This window comes from Rhinopithecus bieti, unplaced genomic scaffold (assembly GCF_001698545.2).
Source record: "Rhinopithecus bieti isolate Rb0 unplaced genomic scaffold, ASM169854v2 scaffold_47418, whole genome shotgun sequence".
NCBI lineage: Eukaryota > Metazoa > Chordata > Mammalia > Primates > Cercopithecidae > Rhinopithecus > Rhinopithecus bieti.
The window spans coordinates 607,906-632,905 of NW_016819951.1; the positions used below are offsets into that span (position 1 = coordinate 607,906).

The following is a 25,000-nucleotide window of genomic DNA, read 5'->3' on the forward strand; positions in this document are numbered from 1 at the left end:
AAAAAAAAAAAAAAAAAAAAAAAAAAAAAAAAAAAAAAAAAAAAATTCAATTAGCCAGGTGCAGTGGCATGCACCTGCAGTCCTAGCAACTCAGGAGGCTGAGGTGGGAGGGTCTCTTCAGCCCAGGAGTCCGAGGCTGCAGTGAGCTGCGATCGCACCACTATACTCCAGCCTGGGTGACAGAATGAGATCTTGTGAAAGAGACAGACAGACAAGAAAAAAGGAAGGAAGGAAGGAAGGGAGGGAGGGAGGGAGGGAAAAAAGGTGTCTCTATCATATAATCTAAGAAAAGCTGCTCATAATTACCCAAAACACTACCCAGGCAATTCTCATTATCCATAGTAGTTATGTTCTATACAGTCACTATAACCACTGAATTAAAAATACTCAACCATTGTTCTTAGGGGAAATACACAGTTACATTTTTAGGAGCCTCTAGTCACACTATTTTCATCAGCAGATCAATTCCTACTTTTGTTTTAAGTATGCTTCTGTTTAAGGACACTTTATTTAATATATATCGTTGCTTCTCGTGGCCAAGAGCACTATAACTCATGCCTGAATGAAGCTTATCTAGCACCTGTATGCTCTCTGTAGGGCACATCACAGACTTCTTACACTTAGGAACGCTAGAAAGCATTCAACACTATGCTTAGGGGCCAACAGTGAAATCAAACACACAAAAAAGGAAAAAATGCAAAAAACATGGCCATAAATAGACTGCAAAAGGACATGTTTTACAGTATGAAAGCTGAAACAAGAAGGTAGAGGATTGCCTTGTTTGATCTCATTTGGGAACATGTGCATTGGGTGAATAAAATTTTTCACCACTCTGCACATCCCCTTGAATGACCTTGAAAGTGCTGTGGAATTACAAATGACTTTTGGAGTACAAATTAATCTTAGCACACAGGCAAATTTCAAAATACAGAATAAGCAAATAATGATCAACTATACTAAGAATACTAAGAGAAAACAATGTAGGTTAGATTACAGTGAAATTCCTCCAACGCTTTAAAAGCATTCCTTGGAAATAAATAAGAATCCTATTAATAACTAGAGGAACATGTCACTTCTGATCCTAATATTCATTTTGCTTTAAACAGACTGGGAGAACTGTTCCCTTTGTGGGAGGGGTGGGGGGAGAATACCATCTTTTACTTGAAATTGTACCATGGTATGTTGATTTATGAAACGACAAATTTTAAAAGTCTTAAAACAAGTTTCGGGGAAACTAAGGAAGTCATAGTAAAAAACACTAACGGGCATGAGGTGATCTCAATATACTCTACAAAAAAGCATTTCAAGTATACATACTTTATTATAGTGAGACATCAAAATTTATATAAACAAATTTAAAGACAAGAATCAGGATGCAGGAAAACATGAGTGATGACATATATAAAACTACCCATTCCCTTGATCTCAAACACACACACACACGCACACACACACACACACACAGAGTCTTGTATTCTAAATCACTGTGAGAGCGACGTAATAATGGAAAACTAGACAAAAAATATGAAAAGGCAAGTCATAAAGAGGCATTAAAACTGCTGAATGAAGGAAAAAGATTAAAAAATGCTACCTCTCCTGTTAGTAAAGAATCACAGCAATGACAGCCAAGACATGAGAAAATAAATGGGCACTCATCTCACTGAAGTTAGCCCTCCACAGGTCCTTCAACTATTATTGAGGTAATTCAGCGATACATGTGAAAACCTTAAAATCTGCATACGTTTTGACCCTTACGCTTCTAGGAATTTATCTTACATGAATAATCCCAGCTTTATGTAAAGTTACGAGTACAAGGAGGTTCACAGCAGTATTTTAAATGTGAAACACTCTGAGGATAAAATAACACAGCACTAGGTTAAGTAAACTTGTATAGCCAAACCAATAAACACCATTGCACCACTGAAAATGTTATAAAGAACTGTACCAGGACAGGCAAAACAGACATAAAAAAATGAAAGAAAGCAGACTATATAATATTGTCAATTATGTGATACAAGTCTAGTTTTGTCAAAACTAGTGTGTGTATATATAGTGTGCTGCCTAGATATATGTTTTTAAAAAGGTACTATTATAAAACTATATTAATCTATCTTATCATTTTCTGTTTTGTTTTTCCTTATTTTAATAATTAGGAAAAGGGACTCCTATTTATACAGTGCCCTAAAACAAAGACAAAAGACTATTTAGCAAACTACTAAGTCGAGCCAATTTCTTAGGCAAGCCCATATGGACATGTTGCTCGTTTAGGAATGAGACCATCTTTCCTAATTCCTAATTCTCTGACAGTGGGTGGGGCAGCATGGAAGGAGGAAAAAAAGGATTCATAGTATCTGCAGTCTCCTGAATCCATGGGGTACATCCCACAAGACTACATCTCACCTCTACTATACAGGAAAGGAATCAGAGACCTTCACAGTCAAAAGGATTTCAGTCTTGTTCTTCTGAATGATTTTCCTAAGTTCACTAACCACATCTAATGATACCTTTACCAGGCTTTATCTGAATTGTAAAGTAACATCTCAAAAATAATAATAGTACAACTTTCAGATGCCCTGCCACAGAAGATTATTCTTAAGATGCAGAGATTCTTGACATTATTCTTGACCACTATTGATTTTCTTTCTGAGAAATGCACTGTTTTCTAATTGTTGCATTCAATTCCTTCTTTTCTCGATGCAATAACATTAAGGAAAACAATAACCCTAACTCTTCTAATAATTATATATTTTTCCAAACTATATGGCATTATACTTTGATTCATGGTCCATTTCTCTTTAACAGTCTACAAAGGCATCTACACAGATGACTCATAATCAATTCCTAAGCTTGCTGGGACTAACGACAAAATTTACTAAGCCCCAAATCTGTTAAATTCTTTAAGTCACTTACTATAAAACAAACTAGGATGCATTAAAATCTGGATTTTGAAGATAGAGTAAAGAGTAAAAATCTTATTTTCGATTTGTTTCTGAGGGTATGTCTGTGAGGAGCATGAAAATAGATTTTGAGTGTTCCATTAGGGATGGTTTGAAAATGTGGTAGCTAGCAGATACACTGATCATGTGGAAGATACAAAACCAAATGCAGTCACCAGGACCCATTTATTACTGAGAAGTATTGACAGGTAAAATAGACAAGCGTGAGGTGGGCAAGGAGGGCCAGACATTCTTGGAAATTTTAATTAACTGGACATCAGGAAAAGATATGCAAAAATCAACATTTGTGAATTCCTGGCAGTGGGAAAACTACTGCCAGGAGAAAAAAGAAAAGGGCCCAGAGTGGTAGACGGTTTTCCATCCTCTAGCTTACGCAGAGTGACTGCCCCTAAATAAGGAGCTATTCTAAGTGGAAGTGGAGACTAAATGACCAGCTGCAAATTCATCAACACAAAATTAATTTTATCATTCTTAACAGACTAGACTATCAGGTCGACTACCACTAGAAAGAATGGCTGCCTGGAATTTTAATCTTTTCCACTCTATACGAAAAAAATATATATTTTCAAGCAAGCCTGCAAGAATAGAAATGCAAGGTAGTTGTTTCAAAAATAATGCTCGCGTTGTATAAAGTATTGAGCACTGTATTCGAAAATAAATTCCTACAAGAGTTCTATTGCCCTACCAAGAAAACAATCGCTTGCAGATAAGCTATTTCAGCAAATACATGTGGTGTGTAATGAAATGGGTTTTGCTTTGTTACAATAATTAAAATGGACACCAGACCTGAAGAGTCTCCGAGGAGACAAGGCCAGTTAGGCCTCATAAGTGATCTTAACTCTGCTTGATTTGCAGACATAAACAAAACTTGAGCTATTTCTTGTAAATGCCTATGTTAAAGAAAAACTTAAGGCTAACCAATTGGAAGCAGAAAGTTCTAGTTATCTAACTTACGGTTACATAACTAGAACTTTCCAGCAGGATAGACCAAATAAGGCAACAGGATAACTGTAACCAATCCAATATTTTCTTTGCCTTACTTTCGTGTTTGCCCTATAAAAGTCTTCCCTTTACGTTCTTTTGATGGAGCCCTGGAAGCACTTTTGGTTTGGAGCTGCTCAACCCGTGAATCACTGGTTATTCAAATCAACTCTTGACTATCTTATGGCACCTCAGTTTATGTTTAAACAGCTCCGTGCCTCTGTTATAAGCATGTATCTGAAAGAAAACAGGATATTCTTCTTTGTACTTAAATAAACTCTAAATGTGCAATAATTTAAAAATATGAGACAGCACAAGTGAATCCTAAAATATATTTATTAAAATGTAAGGCATTTGCATATACCTGATACTGAAAATATGGCACGCAGTTTTACTTCTCTGGCTTCACATTCTGAAGTTTCTGAAGCATATACCATAGAGTACAAAAAGAGCTGGCCTCTTCTCAAATTTATAACAAATGATATTTTGTTCTTCTTGCAAACATGAATTTAATCCTCCCTTTATTAAATTGTTTCCTTGGTTGTCTGAGCAGAGAATCATTGTAAGCTACTGAGTCACTTACACCTTCCATCTGCATGTCAATTTCAAAACAACACATGCAGTAACACTGATGATCACTGAACCTGTATCAGACACCTCCCATTTCTGTAGATGTGCATTTATTCTAAATCTAAGTTTTGGAAGTGATAATGGAATGAAACACTCAGAAAATACCAAAAGCTAAAGTTTTCACTGTGCTTTAGAAAGGTTTGCAAGTTGGTACTTAAAACAATGTTTTAGGGTATTATTTTCATGTCTATAGATGAGGCAATAGAAGCTTAAAGAGTATATTCAAATGGCTAATAAATATGTGAAAAGGTGCTCTACCTCATTAGTCATGACAGAAAGGCCATAATGAGATAATGTCTCATACTTAACTGAATGACTAAAACTGAAAAGACTAACAAGTGGCAAAAGTAAAGTAAAAGATGACAAATACAAAAGAGTATACAGTACATGATTCCAGTGATATTAAGTTTAAAAATAGACAAAACAAATCTGTGATATTAGAAATTACCTTTGAGGGCCAAGTACAATGGCTCCTGCCTGTAACCCAATCACTTTGGGAGGCCAAGGCAGGAGGACCCCTTGAGGTCAGGAGTTCAAGACCAGCCTGGGCAACAAGGCAAAACCCCATCTCTACTAAAAATACAAAAATTAGCCGGGCATGGTGGCACATGCCTTTAGTCCCAGCTACTCAGGAGGCTAAAAGTCAGAAGAAAAACAAAAAAAGAAAAGAAAAGAAATTACCTGTGGAGAGAAAGCAGGGTAGGAAAATGATGGGGACAGTATGAGGAGGCTTCCAGGATCCCTGTTATGTTCTATTTCTATTTCTTTTTCTTTTCTTTCTTTCTTTTTTTTTTTTTTTTCAGATGAAGTCTTGCTCTTATCTCCCAGGCTAGAGTGCAATGGCGTGATCTCGGCTCACTGCAACCACTTCCTCCTGGGTTCAAGCAATTCTCCTGCCTCAGCCTCCTGATTAGCTGGGATTACAGGCGCCTGCAACCACACCTGGCTAATTTTTGTATTTTAAGCACAGATGGGGTTTCACCATTTTGGCCAGGCTGGTCTCGAACTCCCGACCTCAAGTGATCCGCCCTCCTTGGCCTCCCAAAGTGCTGGGATTACAGGCATGAGCCACCGTGCCAGGCCATGTTCTATTTCTCGATCTGGCTGGAGGTTAGATGATATGTTCACTTTGTAATAATTCATGAAGCTGTATACTTAAAATTTGTATACTGTTCTGTTTGTAGATTATACTTTAATATAAGTTTATTAAATTTTTTAAATGATACTGTCATATGAAATTATTTTCCCTCTAAATGGCAAGTGTGCATGTGTATCTCAATTTGTGTAACAAAACAACCCTCTGAGGTAAGCACTGCTATTGTCACCACTTTATAAATGAGGATACCAAAGCACACAGAAGTTATATAGTGGGTCCAAGGTCCCACAACCAGTAAGTGGTAAAGACAATACTGGAACCCAGGCAGTCTGGCATGAGAATCCCACTAAGAGTCCCTTCCATTCTTCAACTTGTCCTTGGTGCTTAGGTAGCACATTTCTTCATAGATATTTCAAGGGCTTTGAAAATATGACTCAAAGTTGGATCTAAACCAGGAAGTACAATCAAATCCAATGAGGTGCCTTTACTAATGCCAATCATGTACTTTTGCTTTTCAAAACTAGGCCCTCAGAGAGCAAAAGATTTGTTTATCTTTGGCCAACAGAGTTGGGGTCACTGGGGATATTCATGCCAAGTGCCCTTTCCTTGTATTCACTTCACAAGATGTTTCGTGTAAGTGAACACAAGGTGTTTTGTGTAAGTGAACGCAAACTTACACAAAAGTTTGTTACATTTGCTACATCTTTGGAATTCTAAGTTCAGAACTAAAATAGAAACCAGGGTATAATTTGGAAAACAAAAACCCAAGGACAATATTCTATATAGTGCTTTTCTTTTAAATGTCTTCCAATTCTTAACAGAAAACCACAAAACCCTACTTCTATTTCCTATTTTATATTATTTTTGCTCTTTATGATTTAAAGAATACTAATGCTTAGAATTCTTTAAATCAAAATGATGAAGACCACTAGCAGAACAAACTCTATTACTTTTCTCTCATCTCAAGCTCAGCTGGAAGATAAGAGAATTATAAAATATTTAATGATATACTTCATATGAATTCAGTTCAGTGAGTTTATCTTGAAAAGACTCTTGTTTTATTCAGCTTGGTAGAGGAACTTCATTTCATACATAAGATAAAGTAATAAGAAACACATTAGTTATAGAGATACTTGTGTTAGGTCCAAGTGAAAATCAGCATTTGGGTTAACAGTCAAGCAAAATAAGTAAAATTTTCAGCTCTATGACTGACATCATGAGTGGAAATATATGTCAACCTGTAATATTTTTATTCAATGACGTTGTGTTTACTAATCAACAGAATTATCTTAGACATACTGCAAATAAGCAGTTGTTAATATCAGTTGATAAAAGTTTAACAAAAACTGGTGTCCTGTAATCTTGACTTTCTGTGTATTCAAGTTACTAATCATTTTATCTAACAAGACAATCGATACCTTTGAAATAATTAGCTTTGGGCTCTCAGGAACCTCTACTTTTGGGCATGTGGACACGAAATAATTACTGCCAAAAACTACAGCCAGTTTCCTTGCAAAATCACATCAACTCATCTATACTATTTTTTAGGTTCTGTTCTCTAAATTTTGTGAAACGAAGCCAGGATTGAAAATACTCATTACATTTCTATGTTTTTTAACCGGTTTTGAAATTTCAAGATTTGGAAAAAGTACTGTGAGATGAGCTGTGCATTCATTTTCCTGATATAGCATGAGAAAAATAAAATAACTCCCACATACCTTTATCTACCCAAGATGACAGCTAATCTCAAAAAAAAAGTTGAAATAATCCAAGCATTTGAAAATATTCCATAAAGTCAAAATTTTGGAGGAGAATGGTTTTTTAAAAGGAAAAAATGGCTCTGACAGTAATTTTCCACTCTCCCTCCCCACCCTATAGGTTTTACAAAATTAAAATTTGAGGTGAGGCACTAAGAAAAGCTATTTCAGCGAAATCCAATGATTGTCCTGGTAGATTTCATCTTTCAATGACTCTCTATTATTCTTTGCACAGAGTTTCAGTAGACGCTGGAAGTTCAGTATTTTATTACAGTCGTCTGTCCTCTGGGTACTTTGTGGTTCAAGCAGCTTATGGAGATGTGTCTCTCGGTATTTACAGATTTCAATTGCTTTGGGAATCTCTGGGAGGAAAATGATTCCTCCCTTAGAAAGCAGTAGGAAGAAAGAATAAGTGAATTAATATATGATTAGAGAGCCACTGATAGGTATTTCTGCCTAACTAATGAAAACAAAGAGCTTATGTAAGTGGAAACATTGTTCTTTCGGCGAATACCTTCCTCATGGCTGGCTGCCTCTGAACTTCAATAACTTCGCTATTCCTGAACGGCACTGGAGAATTGAAAATAAGTGCTAATAATACCTTGCCGTCTGTTTTGTGACAAAATTTTACACATGCAAAACAAAATAGGCTATTGCCAGTATATTTATTAATGGGAAGCTTCCATATTTAGTTCAGACCACATTTCATTTTTTGAAAATCTGGTATTATTTTCATTGATGATTTTCTTAGTAAAGATTCAGATTTCCTACATCTTTAGATATTTTAGTAACCAACTCAATTTATTAGATACTCTAACAATATTGAGACAATGATTCTCAAATAAAGTTTAGGCCAATTGTGATGGCTCACGCCCGTAATTCCAGTGCTCTGAGAGCCTGAGGTAGGAGGATCACTTGAGGCCAGGAGTTTGAGACCAGCCTGAGCAACATGGCGAGACAAAAAATTTTAAAAATATTGGCCAGGCATGGTGGCGTGCACCTGTAGTCCTAGCTACTCAAGAGCCTGTGCGGGGAGGATAGCTTGGGTCCAGGAGATCGAGGCTATAGTGATCTATGATCATGCCACAGCACTATGGTCTGGATAACAGAATGAGACCCTGTCTCTAAAAAAAGTAATTAAAAAATTAAAGAAAAAGTTTTATATCAAATTGTTCTGGCATATACATACTTCACAGGGCTGTTAAAAGAATGAAATGAAAACCATGTACATTAGACTTTCAAAATATTTTGTCTTTCTATGTAATAAGCATCTACCTAAACCACGTTATAGTCAACTGAGTATCGACAGGTGAAACAAAGCATACTGATATTTAACTGGGTTACTAAACTAGCTGATTAAATATTAATTGAATGCCCACACTGCCCCTAGCATGGGTGTGGTAGCTACATTCTAGTCAGCTACCCTCAAGTTAAAAAGATGCACATGAAGCAGCAATAGAAACTATGAAACTAGGTACCGTTATCTGCTACTTAGTGCATATGTTACAAACTAATGGTCGGAGATAAAAATGAGAAAGCATACAAAAGAAGGTGGGGCCATTATTTCCCAGTGATATATGATCGTATAACCCTAAGATTTTCCAATATTTGGTAATACCTTCAGCATCTTTATGGAAGGAATCATAGTATGCCTTCCTTCTAAATCATGTAAGCAAAGGACCAGTTGCTTCTGTGTAAATTACCAAATAAAGTTCATGCCAATCAATGTTTCGACTGGCACACTGTATCTTTTTTATTTCCTTCCACCTCTCAGGACTGTACACACAACCTCTAAAGTAAGATCCCAGGAGCTATTTATAAGCCTTTTACCCAAAACGAGAGTTAAATCATCATGTATTCCAATGCGATATAAGATAGAAGTTGCAGGCTGGGCGTGGTGGCTCATGCCCGTAATCTCAGCACTTTGGGAGGCCAAGGCGGGCGGATCACGAGGTCAGGAGTTCAACCAGCCTGGCCAGCATGGAAAAACCTCGTCTCTACTAAAAATACAAAAATTAGCTGGGTGTGGTGGCATGCACCTGTAACCCCAGCTACTCAAGAGGCTGAGGAAGGAGAATCGCTTGAACCCAGGAGATAGAGGTTTCGGTAAGCCAAGATCGCACGCCACTGTACTTGAGCCTGGGCAACAGAGGGAGACGCCATCTCAAAAAAAAAGATAGAAATTGCATCTGCAGCTGCAAAGTACACATATTGACTTATAAACTCTACCAGGAAGAACAAGTGAGCTCTTGACAGTAAGAAATTAAACTGACATATAATCTTCCTACGAAGAGAAAGGTTACCTTAGGATCAGCTGTGAGCAATTTGAATGCTTGATATACTTGAGCTTCCTTTACACCACCTCCAAGATCCAAGAAGTTGGCTGGCTTCCCACCATTGAGGAAAATGATATCACAAGTAGCCATGGCGAGCCCAGCACCATTCACTGTGAAATGCAAATGGGACACAAGACAGGCTAAATTTAGCAACATGAAATGGTCCATAAACATTTTCCCTCCCCCATATTGCCAAGCGAGAACTCTGTCATTGCCAGGCCAATTTATGTCCTGTTTGGAATTCCATTAAACCAGATTAGGTCATAGACTTTTAGCATAAAGAATCAGGACATGTATATGCAAACAATGAAGCAAAAAAGACTTGGGAATAAGGAACAGGACGTATTGGGAAGTTAAATCAATCTGGGAAACAGAAAAAAGGAAAGCTTTAAGTAAATAACCGATCTGGGCCAGTAGTAAAGAAGGAAGTTTTAGGTTCTGGAAAGTGTAAGCTTAAGAGAATCAGGAGGCAGAGAAACAAGCTATGAGAAGTTGCTAGGGCCTATGAATTACATTCTTTTTAATATACTTTAAGAAACAGGAGTGAAGAATGGAATTCTCTTAATGTTTTGCTTGCTGAGAATATGCTCCTCTGAATGTGGCATCTCTGGGATTGAAGCACAGGGGTCCCAACTTTAGTGGGATTTTATACCTTTTTACACTTAGTACAGTCATGCATGTTTATATAATGTTACCTGGATAAACTTAGAAACAAATGAACAAATGACAGCACAAAAACAATATTCCTATGCCCTTGTTCCTTTTTCAAATTAACATAAGCAATGCTCACCAGCAACCCAACCGTTAAAACTGGAACCAGAATGTGCCAACATCTTAGGAGTCCTTCCTAAGAAAGTAGGTGAAGAGTTTTAACATCAAAATTCTTGTTTTCCAGGGCTAAGTTTTATTGATCAATTGCACTCATTTTGCTTCTTAAGCTTAATGATATAAAATTACTTTCCTCAAGATAGAAAAAAAAAAAAATCTCCTGAACACAGCAGAAACTCACAAGGTAAAGTACCCTTCATTTTTCTGACCCTCCAATTCCCTAGAAAAGCCTATGAACTGTGACTAATTAAAGTTGGAGTAACTCAAATAAAAATGGTTTATACAGAATCTTAAAACAATTTGAAATGCATAAATCATAGATTTTGAGGCTGCTACGTGGTCAAACCATGCACATTCCTACAGAGGCTATAAAGAATCTGTGTTTAATTTGTTTTAAACCCATATACATTTCCCCTTTCTAAATGCCTACAAATATTGAGAGTGCATTAGCTTATCAAGATCAGAATGATGTGAGTGATCTGGTACATTACAGTTATTGCTCCAATACAAAGCAAGAGCTTTAGGTATCACTTGTAATTGGATGTCATTTTCTATTGTACTGAACAGCAAACTCTTGGATGAGGTCTTTTCAGTTCTGAATATAATGATATTGTTGGTTTAATGAGCTACAAATCATTTTTATTTTAATTCCATTAAGATTAAGACCTCAGTTTCCAGTACAATGAATTGATTCTACCAGAAACACAGTCTTGTGCAATTAAGTCAGAAGCATATAAATCTGAGCACTATAAGCTGTGAACAGTAATAGAAACTGTACTGCCTCTATAGCCTCATTCTTATCTCAGCTGGAGAAGCCATTTTCACAAATTTAGATGAGTGTGATGAAATCAATTGTTTTATTAATAAACTAGCATAATGGATTAAACATTTTATCATTTGGTTATCACAGAATCTGAAACTTTAGTAAAGTGATTAAAGTGTATGTCCTCTTCTATTTCCTCTGATAAAGGAATTTTGTTTTAAACCTAAATTTCAGAAGAGTTCTAGCATATTAATACTGAGTTGAGCAGCAAAGGTTCTAATTTTTTACTAAGCAAAGTTTAACTGAGATGTTTTAAGTTAGTAGTTCTCAATTGGGGTGATTTTTGTATACCACAGTCATTTGGAACTGTCTGAAGACTTTCATTTTAATTTATTGATTTACATGGGTTTATTTGTCATCACAACTGGGGGTCGTTACTAGTATCCAGAGGTTAGGATGCTAAACATCTTATGATGTACAGGATAGCAAAGAATTATTCCACCCAAACTCTCAATAGTGCCAGAGTTGAGAAATTCTGCTTTAACCCAGTAACCATTAATCAAAACAAACTTTGAGAAGAAACTTGGATTGTTTCCTATGACCTTTCAGCTACAAAAAAACTTGTATGCTTACTTCTTCTTGGTAAATGACATTTCAGAAATCAAGGGTTCTATAAAAATCCACAAAGCATTCTTTTGATATAACTGCTTCTTACCAAAGCAGGCAATGTTCCCATCTAGTCCTATGTATTTTAGATCATATTTGGCAGCTTCATTTTCAATGGGCTCATTCTCGGATTTGTCGTCCATAGCAAATATGTCTTTTTGTCGGAATTCTGCATTGTCATCGAAGTTTATCTTGGCATCAAAACAGACAACTAAATAAAGAAGAAAACAATCATACTTGAATATCTCTTGAGGATCTATAAATTAAGTTATTCAGGCTGGTAGGCACAAGAGAAGGGAAAGTAAGTGCTGTCATTTTTTTTTCTCATGCTACAGGCAGGAGTGGCTACTGTGGCTTTCTTGACCTTTAAATTTTAGGGTTTGGTCCCTGTTGTCAAGGGACTTACGTTCTAGTAAAGAACATAGTAATCTGTATCTGTTGTTCTCATTTCAATAGAATAACAACAAAAGTTGCCATCAATCATCAAAAGTTACAGACTGGCACAGCTTCATAGATACAGCTTTCATTCATTATTTTTATTATATATTTTTAGTATTTAACCACTAATTATCACCTTTCTCTTCTATGCAAAGACAGACTAAATAATACTATTAATTATTTTGTCCTCTTTTGTCCTTTTCTTGATAAGGTGAAGTGTAATTTTTATTGAATCAGTATCCTCTCTAGTATTTCCAAAAGATTTAGTGGAAAGAATGCCAGGCTAGAATCACTACATCTTTATTTGATCCTTAACTAACTCTGTAACATATATTAAAAATAAAAATTGTATACACGTGACTCTTGAACAACGTGGGTTTGAACTGTGAGGGTCCACTTACAGGTGGATTTTTATTCTCAAAATGTAAAGCCCAAGAGGGTTGACTTTTCACATACGTGGGCTCTGCAGGACCAACTGCAGGAATTGAGTATGAATGAAGTTTGGTATATTTGAGATTCCTGGAACTGATTCGCTGCATATACTGAGGGACAACTGTATTTAAAGCATACAACATCATGTTTTGATATACACCTAACACAGTGAAATAATTAAACACAGTGAAATGATTACTATACTGAAGCAAATTAACACATCCATCTTCTCCTATAGTTTTTGGTTTTTGTTTTTGGTGTGGGAGAGCACTTGAAATATATTCTTTTAGCAATTTCCAGCATACATTACTAACTCTGCAACCTTGATAAAATAACCTAGTTCTTCTCTGGGCCTTGGTTTTTTAATTGGAAAAAATGGGAGTAACAATCCTTAAAACTAGGGCCATGTCCTTGATCTGTGCAGGACCATCTTTATTTTTTTTTGAGACAGAGTTTCACTCGTTGCCCAGGCTGGAGTGCAGTAGCGTGATCTCGGCTCACGGCAACCTCTGCCTTCCGGGTTCAAGCAATTCTCCTACCTCCTCCTCCCAAGTAACTGGGATTACAGGCATGCGCCACCACATCCGGCTAACTTTTTATTTTTTATTTTTAGTAGAGATGGGTTTCTCCATGTTGGCCAGGCTGGTCTTGAACTCCTGACCTCAGGTGATCTGCCCACCTCGGCCTCCCAAAGTGCTGGGATTACAGGCATGAGCCACCATGCCCGGCCTGTGCAGGACCATCTTATGGCGCTTCAGATTCAAGTTATAAGACACGAAAAGACCAAAACTGGTCAGTTACAATGCCAGGATGCCAGGCATTATTGCACAATTGTCTCCACCTTCTGGTGCTGGTGGAAATCTCCTGAACCCTGCAAAACTCATTCCGTGATAGAGATAGACTACAGGGCACTTTCCTTGATTTACAGATCTCCTATACATACAATCAGGGAGAGACTGCAGTGGAGAAGGTAGCATTATTTGTGTCTGGGTTCTGACCCCTTTTATTATCTCTCTTAGTGTAGAAATTAGTGTTCTGTGATGCCATGTCATCATAATGGTTTTTTATTTGTTTTGGAGATGGAGTGTCACTCTGTTACCTAGGCTGGAGTACAGTGGAGCAATCTTGGCTCACTGCAACCTCCACCTCCCGGGTTCAAGCGATTCTCCCGCCTCAGCCTCCTGAGTAGTTGGGACTACAGGTGCCTGCCACCACGCCCAGCTAATTTTTTATTTTTAGTAGAGACGGGGTTTCATCATGTTAGCCAGGATGGTCTCGATCTACTGACCTTGTGATCCACCCGCCTCAGCCTCCCAAAGTGCTGGGATTATAGGTGTGAGCCACTGCACCTAGCCAAGGTTCTTTTACTTAACTTGGGATATTGATAGCCAGGAATCTTTGACCAATAATTTATAGATACTACCTATTCTCCTCCAGCATTGCTGACAGGCACCTGACTCTTGAAAGGGAAACAGCCACAGAGCATTTCTCACTCACTGAAAAGCAGTGGCTATAATCTCCTAATTCTACTTGCTTCTTATGAAAATAAAACATGGCTGTATATGGCATCTTGGCATTAGAGACCCTAGGTAGAGGGTTTTCTCCAAGGGTTTTCCTACCACAATATTCAAGCACTTTGATACAAATCTGTGTAGACTGGCATACTAACATCTAAGAATACTTGTTATAAGTATATACACACACCACACATGACTTAAAGGAGCATTGAGTGACAAGAGAGAATCTTATATGGAAGTTAATATCTGCTTAAATCCTTAGTCTTGCCCCAAAATGCCCAACCACTTTGTCCACACACTGTGAATAGCTGGAGTGAATGTGTAATTACTTTCCAGAATATGGAAAGCTTAATGACAGAATCCTACAATTACTAAAGGAATTGGTCAATATTCTCTGCTTGCTACAGTGGAATTTTCTCAGCAGTTAATGACCAGCATAATAATCAATAAAAAAGCAACTTCATACTTGGCTTTCCACTAGGTTTATAAATACATTCTAATTAATTTATTAGTAATTTTAGCTCCTCCATTACTCATTGGCAAGACTACTTATAACTGACACCTTCAAAATGAATGGGCAAAGGTTATCAAATTGACTTCCTAAGGGAAGAGTTTCAAATAAAGGCATTCTTGGTTGAGATCAATAATCAAGTAAATCAGAAGAGTTTCACGCTGACCTTTGCTCCTTACAAGGACTATAGTCACAAGCTGCTTCAGAGAGAGAATAATTAATGGGTATGTATGCAAAGTTCAAAAGGCAATCCCAACTAAATGCCTGCAAAGCTAGATTTTCAGAGGATGCTTTTCTGTGGTATGACGTTCTCTCCAGGGAACCATCTTGACAGAACTTTGCAGTTAACCCAGAGCTTCAAGATGGTGCCGATGGGATAAAAGGGGTATATATCCACAATGGTCCCGTGCCAATTGTTAGCTCTCTGTAGAGAAAACTAAACAACCTAATTGGATCATTGCATGTATGTCTAAGTGTTTTGGGAAGTTAAAAACACTACCTAAATCGTAAGTAATTTATTTAGAGGACTTAGGAGTTAAGAAAGGGGATTCAAATTGAACTGCCACCTTCAAGACCTAATTCTTTATTTAGTGGGTAAGGGATGAAAAACTTTAAGGATGTAAAGGGATTCTTTTAGACACATTTGTTACGCCTGTTTTATGTTTTAAAAGTAGACTGTGGTAGTGTGATTTATAATAAGAGATATATTATTTTGATCTTCATCCCTAATTCCTGGGATAGCGCTCTAAAACCCTTTTGATTTCCTAAGCAATAGGGGTTCTAAGAGAATCTTGTATTCTAACATTTTGCCTTTGACCCTGATTCCTGATGCAGAGCTCCTAATCCCTTGGGATTTTCTGGGAGCTAGGAGAGTCTTTTGTTCTATTAAGGTAAGTCTTGGTGGAGGCTTCTGTATGGGGCTGGTCGCCATAAAGACCAAACTATGATTAGAAACTTGGAAATTTCAGCCCCACCTCCATGCTCCAGAAAGAATAATGGATCATCCCTATGTAATAAAGCCTCCATAAAAATTTCTCAACTCCAGGGGATTGGAGAGCTTACAGGTTGCCAAACACAGGGAGGTGCTACAGGGTAGCTCACCTGTGGAGTATAGGGAAGCTTGTCACCCCTTCATGTATACCCTGCCGTATTTACCTCTTCATCTGGCTGTTCATTTGTATCATTTAAAATATCCTTTATAAAAAACTAAAATAAAAAATAAAATAACCTTCATAATAAATCAGCAGTAGTAAGTAAAGTGCTTCCCTGGGTTCTGAGAGCCTTTCTAGTAAATGATGGGGCACGTGGAGAGAGTCCTAAGAACCCCCAATTTATAGCTGGCCCATCAGAAGTACCAGAGGCTTGGTCTTACAACTGACATCCAAAGTGAAGTCAGTCCCATAAGACTGACCCCTTAACCTATAGGATCTGTTCCAGGTAGATAGTGAAAGAACTGAATTGAATCATAGGATACCTAGCTAGTGTCAGAGATTAGTCAGTGTTGGAAAAACTCACACATCTGGTCCAAGAAGTGTTCTTCTGTGTTGAGAATTTGGTAGGAGAAAAATGTTTGTTTTCCCCTATTGCACATAGTTCCAAACAAACAAAGTGCTTTCCTGTCTTACCATCTACAATGTTGCACCATCTAAATGCTTTTCCTTGAACTTGACCACTTAATGTAGACTGGCATCAAAAATACCAGCATATAAATGACAACTCTTGGCACTTTCTAGCCAGCTATCCCTCAGCACATTAACTTCTCTTAAACCCAAGCCTTGTCTATACAATGGGGATCAGAGTATGTTCTACTCTAGGTGTTGGTGGCAGGAGAGATTGTATGCAAAGCCCTTAGCTTCCTAGACAGTGGTTCCTAGCAGGTTATTAGATGACCACACCACCCTTTGATATGCACATGCTTTTTTATACTTAAGAGCTTCTCATTATTGCAGACCAGGCTGCAGAACTCTCCTCTCTTCCTAACAATAAATATTATCTGTTCCTTTATAATCTAAGATTTCTGTTTAGAACAAATCTAAGCAAATGTTGGCCATATTTTATGTATGTACAGGTTACCCATGGTTTTTAATAAAAAGCCATCTTCTGAATAAATAAGAATTTTCCCAAAGGAAGAATATTAACAGTTGGCATTTTAGGTATCATAAACAGTAGAAAACAAGATCTTTGTCTAAAAGATGAGGGTAAAACAGGCTGTTGGTGACTCTCAAATGATACCATACCTGTGCATAAGGCCAAGGCTGAAGATTGGTACAGAGCAGCTCCAAATGAAGATCTAAGCCAAGGGTAGCAAACTAAGGCTCTCAAGCCAGCCCTGTTTTTATGGATAACAGATTGGAACATAGCCTCGTTCATATTGCCTATGGCTGCCTTCCCAAGACAAAAGCAGAGGTGAGTAGTTGCAATAGAGGCTGTATGGCCCACAAACCCCCAAATATTTACTAACTGGTCCTTGACAGAAAAAGTTTACCAATCCCTGCTAAGTCACAATTCTCACACTTGTATCCACTTGTGTTAACCAAGTTATAGATACACAGGTATCATGTTTTATAGTGAAGAAGAAACTTAGAAAAAGTGCATTCCATTAACATGAAAACCAAAAAAAAAAGTAACATAACAAACAAAGAAATAAAAACCTGTGGCTACACAAAAGGAGTAGATTAATCTTTGAATACTAACTGACTCTTAGATGCTTATTTCCCCTGTAAGACCCTTCTAAATGCACTGCTTGAATGGATGTGTTAAAAATGGTTTGATATCTTTGTCAACAGCAGGGCAATAAAATAAACTTGCCTGCTTAAACCCTTAGCTTTCTCATTTAATAAAACAACAAACAATACAAAATACATTTTCAGAGGTGCTGAACTTGGTCCAGACCTTAAGATTTTCAATGTCACATTAATGAAACCTCAATTCTATAGAAAATTCATCTTGAACAAAGGCCATTTTTTACACAAAGTGGGTGAAAGAAACATACCTATTAATATTTATAAAACAATTTTCACCATCAAAAGCACATTGTTACATGCTTGATAGATTATACAAATGAATTTTTGTTCTGAACAAATACCAAAGAAAGCTGTGGTACTTATATGCATAGGGTGTTTTGTTGTTTTGTTTAGTAGTGTGAGATTCTGTGAGCTGCTAATTCAACAATCTCGATGGAAAACATGACTGGCAGTTAGAAGCCTCTGACCCTAGAATTTTAACAGAAGAATGTGTCACAGAATTAAACAAAAGAAAAATACATTTCAGAGGGGAAAGTTACACATAAAAGAAACATAAAAACAGCAGGAAATAAGACTGTCATAATTAGTTTGAAAAATAATGTCTTCAAGCAATGTACTACGTTTGATTTGTGATAAATAGCCATAATGTGCTATTGAAACACGTCTTGCCAAAATGGCCTTAAAATGCTGATACTTTCAAATTAGTCCCACTTCCCATTAAATATTGATGTTCTGAGAGTTGTATACTTTTTAGAACTTTTTTTTAGTGGCTGTGAAAAGAGAAAATAGATACGGGGTGGGTAGGGGGGTTAGTGGAGGTAGAGAACCGAAAATGTTCTTGAAAATAGTCTTGTGTATAAAGAGAGAAACAGAGAAACACCCACCAACAACATGGGCACTTGCTAACAAGAAGCAACAGGGTAGTTATTTAGGGAAATCAATCTGAAAAAAGAAAGGAATTTGATGTGCCAGTTAACTGTGGATCACCCAGCTTTAATTCTCATGAAATCTTAGCCAGATAGTCACTGCTTCAAATTGGATCTCATTTCTTTGGCCCAATGAATGAATTTCAGCTTCCAACTGATGAAGATGCCCTAAAGCAGAAATTCTTAATCTCTAGACTATGGACAAATTCGGTGAGGTCATTCTCTGTGAACAGGGACCATTCTTTGTATTGTAGTTTAGCATCATACATGCCAGTAGCACAGCCTCCAAGTTGTGACGACTAAAATGTTCCCTGGGGACAAAATGCCCATCCTTCCCAGGGAGTACAACTTGCTTTAAAGACATCAGAGAAAGGAGTCTGTGTACAGATAGAACTGGCTGAAGGAGGGAAGAAATATGACAAGAAATCTCACAGTGGCTAGCAAAATGAATGAATGAATACACGAATGGGCAGGTAGATAAATAAATAAATAATGATAAAACATTGCTTCTTGCTTGGCTACAGAATTAATGAATGAATTGGCACTGCATTTGGACAAACAAGGAAAATAATGATTAATTTCTATTGACTATTTAAGTAACAGTTTATTTTTGTTTCAATAAGGTTCCGTCTTTCTGGTAGGTATGTTTTGACTCAGTGTCCCCTCTTCCATTAAGAAACTGTATGTCTCCTATACCATATGATTCTTGCTCAGTGGCTGGCATGGGCATAGACATGTGATCCAAGCAGGGCCAATCAGAATCATTTGAAGGGATTTAGGGGGCTGCTGAGGGACAGTTATACAGCACTGGGAGCCATCTTTGCTGCCAGCTTCTGAGAGCCTTGCTGAGAAAGAAGCCAATTTGGAGGGAAGCAAGGCTGGAAAACCAGCAAATCCCTGATTCTCTTCAGTCCTTAAACCAGTCCACACCTTAGACTTCCCTGTTATAGGAATATAACTTTTTAACAAAAACAAAGCTAATATAGGTTCCGTCATCAGCAACCATTATAATCCTAGCTAAGAGTCACTAAACTACATTGCAGTTAGTAGTGTCAAATTATATTTTTTGAATCAGATGATTAATCACACAGGAAAAAAGAGTTCTTGGACTGCAGTTCTTTCTCCATGTCGAAAATTCCCTACGGGTGACTTAGCAGCATAGATGTTATCAAGGCCCTTGTTCTTCACTCAACAGGGCATCACTTGTTGTACAACTATATGAACAATAACCTGAATTATTAAAAATAGCACTCACTGACCAATGGAAGGCCAAAAAAATTTTCCTACAAAGAGGTGGGTACAGGCCGGGTGCAGTGGCTCACACCTGTAATCCCAGCACTTTGGGAGGCCGAGACGGGTGGATCACCTGGGGTCAGGAGTTGGAGACCAGCCTGGCCAATGTGGTGAAACCTCATCTCTACTAAAAATACAAAAATTAGCTGGGTGCGGTGGCAGGCGCCTATAATCCCAGATACTCGGAAGGCTGAGGCAGGAGAATCACTTGAACTCAGGAGGTGGAGGTTGCAGTTTGCTTAGGCTGCACCACTGCACTCCAGTCTGGGTGACAGAGACCCTGTCTCAAAAAAAAAAGAAAAAGAAACAACAACAACAACAACAACAAAGAGCTGGTGCAATGTGACGTTGAGCTCCTTAAACTTTTAAATTTAAAGAATAATTATTAAATCAAAGTTTCAATGTGGAAATTTTAACGTGAAATGTTCTGCTACTACTGATCTAAACAGAAATAATGAATACTCAAATTATAAATATTAAGATTATCAATATTGCTAAAATATAAATGACTGCTTTTACAGCTTCTAAATAAAAGATAGCTTTAGGGGATTGTGATAATGATGAAGATCAATTTGTACATTTGGTCATTAATCACCATTTCCTAATTGGGTTTAATTTGACTGCTGCTCATTAGAGTTATAAACCAACATACTCATTTAATTGTGATTATAATTCAATCGCTGAACTTTTATGGTACAATGAACAAATTAATAACTAAAGATAATTTTGCTCTTAAAAATATCACATAAGACTTATGTTTTAATGAACTGTATATAAAGAATATTTTATGATGATTCCCTTAAAAAAAAACTCAAGACTCTTCCATTCTCTTAATACTTAAAATCAAACTTCAGACTCACGACATTTTGTAAACACACTCTCAGAAAAGGTTCCCATACCTCTGTTCCCTGAAGCCAGAACACAGCTTGTGACTGCTTCCCAAAGGGTTGAATAAAAAATGTATTGCAGCCATTTTTATCCCACTCCATAGCTACAGCTGAATTTCCATTTTTCTTAATATGAAGCAAACAAGCTGCTTGTGTATACTAGTTTAAAAAGCAATATATGACCTTTAAGAACTTTTGTTAAGCCTTTGCCTTCATTTCTTGGACTTAATTATCAACATGAATTCTGACTGGTATTCCCTGCCAAACTGGAGACTACTTCTAGGTCATGTTCATGAAAGCAAATAAGTAGTTTAAATGGGAGAAAGTAGAAAAGGCAGGTAGCTGCAGTTGAGTCTGGATCAGAATCAACATGCATGCTGGACTCAGAGGGACATGGGTTCAAATCCCAGCTTCTGTAACTTCTGACTGGCCCCTGGGACAGTTACAATGGTTTTTCAACCCTCTATAAAATGGGGATAACAACTGCTAAATTTTCAGGGTTGCGGTAAACAATATGAAAGAATATAGGTATAAGCTTATCACAGTGCCTGGCATATAAGCTCAAGAAACAGCTTCTTCCCCTTCCTTTCTTTGCTTTATAAAATACAATTTTATAGCCACAGCAACTTTTTAAATAAGCATTTATGAATAAAGGTGGCTTGTTTATAAATGACCAAGCACAGATTTATATCGGATGGTCATCTGTATAAATCATGAAATACATTATTTTCAATAGCTTCCTAAACATAAAATCTTTGCTTGTTCTTGTCTAAAATCTGTACCATTCCTGGGCTACTCTGAGACTACCTGAGAAGAGGAATTTCATTTTATGAATGTTAGGGACTAGCCTATTTTCTATCGGATACTGCATGCATACTCATACATGATCTCATCTTATTTTCACAACACTCTATGAGCTGGGCATCATTGCTACCACTTATTTGATTGAAAAAAAAAAAAAAGACCTGAAACTTAGGCAGGCTAAGTAACTTGCCCAGATCTGTAGCCAAAACATGGCAGATACAGAATTTATACTTAGGCCTCTCTGGGTTTCAAAGAAATACTAGTGTAGTTTCTCTGAGTCTAGCTACAGAATCTCTGAAACTGAAATGTGCTAAGGAGAAAATATTGTCTCATTCGCCTTGGTCCAAAAGGTGATGTGTTTACACATAATGATTCACGCCAGTTACCAATTCAATGCAAATTCCTCTTTACTGACTGTAACATGCTAGACAACATGCAAGACACTGGAGGTGAAACGTACTGAAAAAGAGAGGTTCATGGGGCTTACAGTCTGGTATCCCTATCCTATCCACCTGCTATTCCACGGTTTTGATAGCAAAAGCTTGTGAATGTGTGTGTGGAACTCCACTTTACCCCTTACCACACATGCATTCACAAGTTTTCGCTACCATATTAATAAGAACTTATGGAATATTTGTTGTATGCAAGAAACAGTGCCATGGTGGTAGGTACTGAGATATAAAACAGTTGTTTATACTCTACAAGTACCTGATGGATAGGAGGAATCTTCACCACCTACTCCTGCCTGAAGCAGAAACTGCTGTCCAAGTAAGGTGAAAGAGTTCACCTGGGGGGAACTTGGGGCTTTACCAAGGTGATATAAAGCCAGCCCAGAACACAAGGTGAAATTATATACAGATTTAGGCAAACTAAAGACGTTCCAAAAATTCCAGTTCCATAAAGGCACATGCGTTCATTATACCCAAGTGTGTGGCTCCCATTTCTACACAAATCTTTACCTTAGTAGCAGCAGTGACAGGCCTAAAAAAATAAGGTGGAGAGAAAGATGTGAACGAATGTTTCTTCTCTTTTATTATTATTATTTATTATTATTATTATTATTATTTGTAGAGACAGGGTCTCAATATGTTACCCAGGCTGGTCTCAAAGTCTTGTCCTCCCAAAGTGCTGAGATTACAGGCATGAGCCACCACACCAAGCTTGAATGTTTTTAAGTAAAACAAGCAGTAGCTTTAGTAGCTTCCTTAGAGCCCTGGCATTTGGCTACAAACAAACCTAAGTGCTGAAATGTTCAAGTGCATCATGGGAGCATTTCAAACTATGGCAGAAATTAAATTACTGTAAGAAATTTATGCAAAGCTGCTGCTACAGTCTTTTGTGCAATTTATAGTTTGCATAAATAATTATAATACATTCATTTGTTTTCTCAATTCTTTTTTTTTTTCTTACCTTGTCCTTCTGGAGTTTCACCAAAGGGATTCACTTCCACCTGAGTAGCATCAATTTTCAGGAAGAGATTATACAGCTTCGTAATTTGATCTGCAGCCTAAATGTGATCAAGTGAAATGGAATTACACCAAAGCAGTAAAAGAACATTTATTTTGCTGGATTAATGAAACCTTAAAAATAGCAAGTTATGTCTTTATTTTCAGTTAGGTTTTCTGAAGGGGAAAACAGAAAAACATAATTATTTTAATTTCCGCTGCTATTCATTAAAAGGAATTGCTCAACTCTCCTCCCGACACCAGAAGAGACCATTATCAAGAAAACAAAATATTTTCAGTACGGCCTAAAACGTTGTTAATCTTTTTGTAAATTATCATGTCTCTATTAGCAGAGTTATGCTGCAATATAAGCTACAATCATTAATACAAACAAGCTCCATTTAAGTAAAAGGTAAACATGATTTTGAGAGTTTATAATGACTAGATTTTCCTTATTGTGCTGAAATAAAACAGTTATTATATTAATCAATCCAACCCATAATCTGTGAAACAACAATTACTGAGTGTCTAACGAAAATTTTTGCAAAACAGGAAGATGAAAGTGCTCAATAGTGTAGTCACTGAACAGCACAGTTCAAACTGAAAATAGCTTGTCCCAAAGGCATTAACCACAAAGGGCAAGAATATCCAAGGTCACCCTGTTATGCCCTGACTTCATTTTTCTCACTCTGCTTGAAATTCGCTCATTCATTCATTCTTTTCAACCAACATTTCTTCACTGCCTATGATACAGCTTGCTGGTATCCTGAGAGCTGGCACTAGAAATGAGAACATGAATGAGACATGCCCCCACCCTAGAAAGCTCCTGTCAATAACGAAAGGAGCATGTGATGCACAGAGCAAGAGGGTCGATCATGAAGAATTAGGTATCAGTCTCATTCCCGGCTCCATTTTCCAAGCCAAAGTTTTTCCACTGCCACATTTCACTCATTGTGCCAGCCTTGGATTATTTGCAGCAGATCCATTTTCAGTTCTCCAACTCTACTCTGTATATCAGGGAAGCTGACTCTTACAGGGTGAGTTTTCTATGTTCCTGGGTCAGCTGGTTTCCAGCTGGCGTCAGCCAATGAAAAGCAGCGGTGAGAAATGGAGGTGGGAAGAAGGGAAGAACCAGGGTACTTCCACTCCTCTATCTGGGTAGCACCTCCTCCTCTGGCTCTTGCTCCCACTGGAGAAGCCCACCAGGGTTCTAGCTTCTGTATCCAAGGTCCAGTAACACCACTGCCTCATTTTTGTTCCTAGAGCATGCGGATGGATATGCTCTAGGTTGCCTTTCTGTCCACTCTTGACGGAGTCTCGCTCTGTCGCCCAGGATGAAGTGCAGTGGCGCGATCTCGGCTCACTGCAACCTCTGCCTCCCAGGTCCACGCCATTCTCCTGCCTTAGCCTCCCGAGTAGCCGGGACTGAAGGTGCCTGCCACCACGCCCGGCCAATTTTTTCTATTTTTAGTACAGACAGGGTTCCACCGTGTTAGCCAGGATGGTCTCGATCTCCTGACCTCGTGATCCACCCGCCTCGGCCTCCCAAAGAGCTGGAATTACAGGCGTGAGCCACCGCGCCTGCCCTGTCTACTTTTAAACTACTCAGCTCTTGCAGCACCTATGAACACATCCCTAAAGTAAATCCCCGCTGGTGTAAATATTGCAGGTGGTTCCAGATTTGACTGAAGGACTCCAGATTTAATTCATGCTATGTTAATGTATTTTATGTTTACCTACAAACGTCTTTAAATCCAAATTTGAGGCCCAGTAGATATAAAAGAACCCACATAATGAGTATGATTACATATTTTTAATATTAAATATTTGTATGGGTAGATAACACATGTATATGATACAAAATTCCCAAAGAACTTAAGGGTTTTCCCTGATTGTACCATTCAACCACACGGGCGGCCAGTGGCAGCACACTCATAAATGTGCCCTTCATCTGAGAGATATTCTATGCCTAAGACAGTATGCATTCCT

The 25,000-nt window shown here is 37.7% G+C and overlaps 1 protein-coding gene across 1 annotated transcript in view; it reads right to left on the reverse strand.

The window, feature by feature from the left end:
* Positions 1 to 7,583: 7,583 nt before the first annotated feature.
* SUCLG2 (succinate-CoA ligase GDP-forming subunit beta) overlaps positions 7,584 to 25,000 on the reverse strand; it is a 188,669-nt gene continuing 171,252 nt past the window's right edge. The window contains 4 exon segments of the mRNA XM_017859391.1: positions 7,584 to 7,805; positions 9,725 to 9,867; positions 12,064 to 12,225; positions 22,977 to 23,073. Coding sequence (XP_017714880.1) covers positions 7,584 to 7,805; positions 9,725 to 9,867; positions 12,064 to 12,225; positions 22,977 to 23,073 — 624 coding nt within the window.